The sequence below is a fragment of the Schistocerca serialis genome, chromosome 6 (genome assembly GCF_023864345.2).
Source record: "Schistocerca serialis cubense isolate TAMUIC-IGC-003099 chromosome 6, iqSchSeri2.2, whole genome shotgun sequence".
Taxonomy (NCBI): Eukaryota; Metazoa; Arthropoda; class Insecta; order Orthoptera; family Acrididae; genus Schistocerca; species Schistocerca serialis.
In genome coordinates this window covers 282,970,319-282,978,140 of record NC_064643.1, presented here as the reverse complement: position 1 = coordinate 282,978,140, position 7,822 = coordinate 282,970,319, and the positions used below count along the sequence as shown (strand labels likewise).

Here is a 7,822-nt window from a genome sequence, read left to right as displayed (position 1 = left end):
CTGATTTCATTGTCACTGTGGTTTACGACATATTTCAATGTGACTAATACAATTCCCACACCTAATTCAACCAAATGAAGTGGAGCTGTAGGTTTCGTCTAGAATGAAATGAAATGTGAGTTTTAATGAAGAGTTCATTCCTGTAATCGAGTCACGAAATGTATCATACATTGAAAGTGCTCTTCATCATGCAATAAGAAGTTTGGATGAACTGATATCTACTTTATTTGTTTATTCATTTATTACAAAAATGTGTTGCAGCAGATTGTTAAAAGCCTGGGTTGTTGAAGGAAAGTGAATCACGTGTTCCTAACAGTGGCTCAACTAAAGATGATCCTGTAGGCTGTTTTTTCGCAAGTGAAGGTGCTCCGGTCGTCGTCGTAGGGGTAGCTGTAAGCGTCGGGACACAGGCCCTTGAAGAAGGCGGGGTAGTTCCTTGGCCACGAGGAGGACCTGCAGGCTTGTGCCGAGCTGAAGCGGCCCCGGCAGCAGTACTGGTCTGTGTTGAAGGCGAGGCACGCGCTCTTGCAGCCGCCGTCGGAGCGGAGCTTGGATGGGCACAGCGCGTTTATGTCGGTGGGGCAGGATGCGGGGTAGCAGCGGTAGCGGTCGCCGCCACCTTGCTTGTCGATGGGCTCTATCTGCAACACGCAGAACGGAGGGTGAGGCTGTGTGTCTCAGACAGGATGCTCTGCCACAGACATCACTACAGAAAAGTAGGCTTCTTTAACTAAGAATATGAATAACTCCATTTCTTCTCTCAACAAATTTTACATGTTTAGATTGCAATGAAAATTTCATTCTTGAGGCTTTCATTTTCAGAAGAGGTGTTTTCTTACAGTGTGTAGGGAACACTGACAGGACAGTTGTGGGGTGGTCACTAATGTACAGGGTGTCCATAAAGTCCCTTTACAACTTCAAAATTTTATTACAGCAGCAGTTTTGAAATATTTTGATTTCTTTTATTGTAATCACTGTTTACTTAAGTTTTTATACATAGTAAAATTTTGTGTTTCATATACTCTGTTGATGGAAGGAACAGAACCTCTATAAAATGGCAACTCCTGAAGAGAAGGCACAATGTGTGTCCTGGTTTATCGAGACAAAATCTGATGTTCAGACTCAACAGAACTTCAGAACAAAGTATGCAATAAATCCACCATTGCACCATTCAATCCGTGCAAGGCACAAAAGATTTATGGAGACAGGGACAGTGTTGGATAAAGGGAGACCAAGAACATACGAGGAAAACATCGATCACATTTTAAACGCCTTCACTAGTTCACCTACGAAGTCCATCCGCGCTGCTGCCAACAGTTGCAACTACCATGTTCAACTGTGCATAAGGTCCTCCACAAGACCTTATGGTTGTATGCTTACAAAGTGCAACTGTTACAGACACTTCAGCCAAATGACAAGCCAAAAGGGACAGAGTTTGCACTCAACATGCTGGAACGCCTTTCGGAGGTTGAACAGGGCGTATACACGGACAAGAAAAAAAAATTCCTGTATTTTTCCTGGATTTCCTGGCTAAAAATACGTTTTCTCCCAGGTGAAAATATACTTTTAGCATGTTAAGTGACAGTGTACTTTTCCTCGGAATTGCAAAAGTTATCAATCCTTTGAATGGCTATGGTTTCCACCAAGTACTGCACATTACTTTCCAAAGCGTTGAAATCGAGCCAGTCACAGCTCATGTCACGTGATCTCATCAGTGTATTTGGAGTATAGGATACGTGATGTACTCAGCCAATAGCACCAAAACTCTTAAGTAGTGCAAACTCACAAATACGGAAAGTTAATGGCTTAAATTAATACACATAGTGTCGTGACAAGAAAATATTGGTCTCCAACATTTGTAGGACATAGAACAACTGGCTCACACCCCAAAAACATCGCTACCCTACCGCAGCAATAACAACTGTATCTTTGCCAGATCAGTTCTCTGTAATATGCGCTCTATGCTGTACGCATTGTGTATACGCTGCGAGAGTTAAAGTATTCGTAATAATTGACAGAAGTGCGAGTGATTATCGTCGTAGTTACCATGCCCGCTCTCCACTACCTATAGATTAATAAGCTGCAAGAGAAGCTAAGATTTCACATATAATGTTGATTTTTGTGTTACACTTGAAGATACATCACATAAATTTGCCAGTCAAATGCTTATTAACGACATAAATGTCTGATCTTCTGGGCTCGAAATTCTTCTAAATGTCTCGTCCTCAAAGTGTTGATTTTTTCAATTAGAGTCGAATGCAGAATGCTCTGTGATTTAAGAAATTCATCTTACATCCTCGCACATAGTTCTTCTTGCGTAAAAGGAAATTTAGTTTGAAAGTAAAACCTAGTTTACATGAAGACACTAGGTTGCAGGCAACTGCGGTACCAGCCATTGTGCACGCACACTGCACGTTTGCCCAACTCGGTGAAACTAAAGACTACTGGCGTGTTCCAACTTTGGCAACACTAGTTGCACGAGTTTTGTGGTTACGTGTGTTATTAGAGTGTGGGCAAACAAACATGAAGTGGGAACGGAGAATAATGTTTTCTTCTGGGATACCTATGCTTTGCATAGGCGTTTGTGGGATTTCAGTGATGCTGATTACAAAAATAAGCAACATACGAGGGTTGTTTTTTAAGTAAGGGCCGTTCGCGCGTATAGTCCTGTAGTTCGCGCGGACGCCGCAACAAGCCACCGCACCACTTGCCGGCATCCTTCCCGTTCACACTGATGCAAGTTGCAACTCTGTAGCTGACGTGTACGCATCGCTGTGCTACTTTATAATGTTTACGATTATTGAATTGCCCGCCGCGTGTGAGATACGGTCAGTGATAGGTTTTTTGACCGCGAGAAGCCTATCAGCTGCAGAAATTCATTGTCAGTTAACAGAAGTTTATAGCCTGAACGCAATGAGTGAAGGTAAAGTGTGTCAATGGGTTAGAGTGTTTAAAAATGGCCATCAAAACGTCCATGACGAAGAACGCGCAGGCCGGCCCTCTGTGATCACTGATGATTTGGTGGCTGCAGTTGAAACAAAGATTCGTGAGGACAGAAGATTCACAATTTCCACTCTTTCTTTGGAATTTCCACAAGTTTCAAGATAGGTTTTGTACAAAATTGTGTCTGAAAACCTAAACTTTAATAAACTGTGTTCTCGGTGGGTACCCAGACTGCTCATAGAGGACCACAAAGGGAAGAGATTTGCCACTTCATTGGACTTTTTGATTCGTTACAAGGAAGAAGGGGATGACATGTTGAGTCAAATTGTCACTGGAGATGAAACATGGGTATCCCATATCACTCCCGAAAGCAAGCGACAATCGATGGAATGGCGACACACAACTTCACCCGTCAAGGTCAAAGCCAAACAGACGCTGTCAAAGTGCAAGATTATGGCAACTGTGTTCTGGGCCCGGCGCGGTGTTTTGCTAGTGGACTTTATGCCACGAGGAACGACAATCGACTCAGATTCCTACTGTGCAACTCTAAAGATGCTCCGCAGAGCAATTCAAAACAAAAGGCGTGGCATGCTGACAAAAGGAGTTTTGCTCCTGCATGATAACGCTAGGCCTCACACCTCTCAAAAGACTCGGGATTTGTTTGATTCTTTTGGCTGGGAAGATTTGGACCATGCACAATACAGCCCCGACCTTGCTCCTAGCGATTTTCACCTTTTCTGGTACCTCAAACACCATCTTGGTGGGCAGCGCTTCAATGCTTCATTGAAGCGATGAAGTGAAAGCGGCCGTGAACTCTTGGCTGTCGGAGCAGGCGGCCGAATACTTTGAAGAGGGAATTAAAAACTTAGTTGTACGGTATGACAAGTGCTTAAATAATACCATTCTCTTCTTAATGCGGCCTGTTTCAAATAATTATTTCTGTTAATGTTGACAATTATTAGTTAATATTAATAATTATTGGTGTTAATGAAAAAACATCACCACCAAGTTACACTGCATCTTCTAGGATGCCGAGTGTTCTCGATTGTAATGCACGCAATGTGATATATAATTTCAATTCTGGCGACAGTGCTTCATGCATTACAGTATCTTTTCCTTATCGCATAATTAACTCTATTTAGAAAAAAACAAGGACAGTTCTGGTGACATTATAAGATAATTAAAAGATCTTCTTGGATCTTCCGTTATAAATTGTTTCATCAAGGTTGCTGAGCAAGCGAGCTGACATCTTTTCTTCATTCACTCACGAATCGAAACATGTTTCTTATTTTTTCTTATGCAGCAATTCCATACACCAAGCTTTAACTCCATCACAACTTGTGCGACGTGCAGCTGCCAAAACTTTCACTTAGGAACTCACAAAATGACAAAACTGAATTGTATACTGGTGTCGCCGGGTCCACATCATATATGAAACCATTTGCGTGCAACTCATTCCATGCAACGAGTGGCGCAACCCAATGTCGTGGTGTAAACTAGGCTTAACGCTTTTCAAATCACCATTTGCAATATTTTCCCGCAACCTGTTAGAAATAGCTTAGTTTCAACAGTTGGCAGGAAGTGCCAGATAAAGGGTGTCAAACTGCTTGTGCAGCTACGAAGACGTAGGAAGCCCGTATGTTTGTACATTGGAAGATCTTACATTATGTCCTAAAAGAAACAAAACAGCAGAGGATACTCCAAGAGCACCGGAATTTCATGAACCATACTGATGCATAATTTGGCTTATAGTGCACATTCGCATGTCCAGATTCCCAATGAAGTAGGCCTCGACCCGAAATTAAGCTTTTCAGTGTAGTTTTCTGGATATAAATTTTCTTGGAGTACCAGTACTGTATTATCTCATGTTTGGTTCTTTATTATGGCATAATGCCATATGTGCTACAAGATGAAAATGCGCATTTGAAATGCAGTGAACTATTGAAACTAGCTAATAGCATGGAATTAAACACTTCGTTTCAAATAAACTGACTGTCTCAGCGGAAAAGATTAATAAAAGCCAAATTTCTTAAGCAAACCGACAAAAAAATTCATTGTTCTACAAGGCGATTAATGCTTGACTGTCAGAAAGGTGGAAATAAAATAAAATCTGAAACTAATAATGTTTTAGCCCTTCACAATTATGTGAATGTATTTTAAGTCATGTGATAGCAGCCGGTCACAGAAATCCGTTTTGTATTCATTTGACGTGAGAGCAGTAAACGAAGAGGAAACAGTGGAATCACTAAACGTAAATAGGGGTCACTTGGAGACTACCCATCTCCCCACTATAATTCAGACTGCTCTGCGTGTCTGCTCTGAATCTACAATATTTTCGAACCCCCTCCCCCCCAAAAATTTGAGATAGGATGCCAAAAATTTAAAAAACTGACTTTTCAAAAAATGTTTATTTTGTAGCGCACATCTTTCTGAACAGTTTGATAAATTTAGCATACGTGTTTGAGAAAACTTAAGACATGTTATTTGGTCTTAAGTGTGACAAAGTGCAGTGCCACACCTCTTTACATAGCATTCTTCAATCGCATCACTTTATTTCGCTCTGTGGAATTCAAACGTGTATATTTTGCTATGGGTGCCGTCAAACTAGATTCATGACAGTGGAAATTGAAATGTCCTGTGGTGGCTCTCCTGCTCCCAGTTGGCCGTTTTGACACGCTGCCCTATTTTTTTAAAAAAAAAAAAAAATTTGCAATTAATACTGGATGGGATTATTTGCAAGTGGGAGAACAAGAACTCTTCAGAAAGTTTGCACTCTTTATTGCATATTATCTAATAACTTGCTGTTTTGCGTGACATAAAATTAAAAATAGGATACATAAGACCATAAAGACAAGAGACAAGCAAGATAGTAGATATTTCTTCAGTCCTTAGGTCCTAGCATTTTTTCTCTCTAATCTTGCTACAGCTTTACATGGTGTGCTTTACTTTCTGCGAAAGAATCTATTACCTCATCGAAGTGTCAAACATTTTGCTACATGAAAAATCAGAATGTCGTTGTCTAATACTGAAAAAGCTGTTAATACAAATGATATCCAAGACTTGTGTGAGTTTTCGATCTGATTACGTATGTTTTCTCACTATCTACTAGATGAAATGAAATAGGCTTGTCTAATATTGCAGCAATTGTAACAACACCAAATAAACGAGTCTGTTTTGGCACAAATGGTCATTTTTATAGCACGAAAGAATATAATTGATGAAGTACCAATATCAAATGCCTATTAGGTCCACTAAAAGCAAAAAGCTTTATGTTAGGAAATAGTTTCACATTTCACTCATACGCTCCGGCTTCTCAAGCGTTAGATCGAAAAATAGTAGCAAGAAATTTTTGTATAAATTTGAAATTGTCACACTCTTCCATAATTTGTGTCCCCATTTCTTATCCTTCCTCATTCTAACAAAAAATCTTGTCATCACTAATTCTGTTACTATTCCTGCCAGTGTCAAGACTGATTCTCTGTTTAACTTCACCAACTCTGCCACATCACCGGTTTTGCTATCTCATGTTTATTCTCCGCTTAGGCATTATTACGTGTTCGTACAACGTGTTTTCCATGCTACTCCCAGAATTCAACTCCAGCGGCTGCTAGCCAGGGACTGTACAACTGGCCCTTACTAGTGTAGCGATCTGGCCAAAAACTTTTCTGTCAAAATTTCATTTTCTTGGAGATACCAAAAAGATAATACGTGATCTTTCTTATCAGTTATTCCTGTTTGTTGTTTATTTCCAGTCTGGTAGTCTGAATCTATGGATTTTGCTAGTAATTATAACAAAGCTGATCATTCGCAAACCCATTCACTCATTCAGCTTTATTCCACTCAGCTCGTACAGTCTCGTCCCCTTTTGTCTGCAGAAAAGCTTATTTCTAGATGTGATTGGGATTCCTCTGGCAGACACATCACGTACTCTATGCACCCATACAAAAATCATAAGTTTATTCATTCAGAAATCAAGAAGGAATGTGTTCAAAAATGTTAAAAAAAATCGACGGATGCGTTTCAAAATCATATGAATAATTGCTAGACCAACATGCGCTGGATGCTAGGCGCTTTGTGAAACAAGGTTTTTTTCCTCAAGTACACAAATTTACCACCCCTCCCCCCTCTTGAAATTGCCGCAGCCCCTACATCCGGGCCTGCTGTGCAGCGTGAATCTGGCAGCTTCGGCGCGGCAGTAAAATTTGTCCGGGTAGCATGTGGCTGCTTGCTGCTACTGCTTATACTGTGTAGCCATATGTCACACTTCTGTAGGCAGAAGCAGGAGAAGGTACTACTCATACGCGACTCAACTGCACACAAGCTCGCTCGCAACTGCTTGAATGAATCTTATGTAAACAGTTGTGACGTCACGTTCATCGGAGGCAATTTGTTGTTACGAAGCATTGCATAGTCTTTCTAAAGCCTTTGACACATCTTGCTGTTGACAGATGCTTGTATGAGCACTGTGTTTTGTTGTTATACGCAACGCATTTCCTTTGCAAATGAAGTTTTTATTTTCGTTTTGTTCTATAGTTCATGTTTTATTGCTTCAGTATTATTCTGCAGTAGCAGGATACAGTAATATCCATTGTTAGAGTATTGGTTCTTACCAGCCAAAATTACAAAAATTTAACTGAAAACTAAAACAATGAAAAATTCTTGGAATTCTAAAAAATTCCCGTGTTTTTCCCACCCCTCCCAGTTGTCCCGTTGAATTATTCCTTAAGCGAGTTTGTTTCAGTGATGAGGCAACGTTTCTGGGACATTAAACAGACATAATGTGAGAATCTGGTGAACTGAACACCCCCATGTGACTAGGGAGCTTCACCGGGATAGTCCAAAAGTGAATGTGTGATGTGGAATCATGCGCAACAGAATA

At 40.6% G+C, this 7,822-nt stretch overlaps 1 protein-coding gene across 3 annotated transcripts in view; it reads right to left on the bottom strand.

Annotated features, from left to right (window-relative positions):
* Positions 1-207: 207 nt before the first annotated feature.
* Positions 208-7,822, bottom strand: part of LOC126484307 (uncharacterized) — a 57,333-nt gene continuing 49,718 nt past the window's right edge. For all 3 annotated transcript variants that reach the window (XM_050107740.1, XM_050107742.1, XM_050107741.1), the window contains exon 4: positions 208-641. In XM_050107740.1, coding sequence (XP_049963697.1) covers positions 321-641 — 321 coding nt within the window. In that variant the 3' untranslated portion in view covers positions 208-320. The remainder of the gene's footprint in view (positions 642-7,822) is intronic.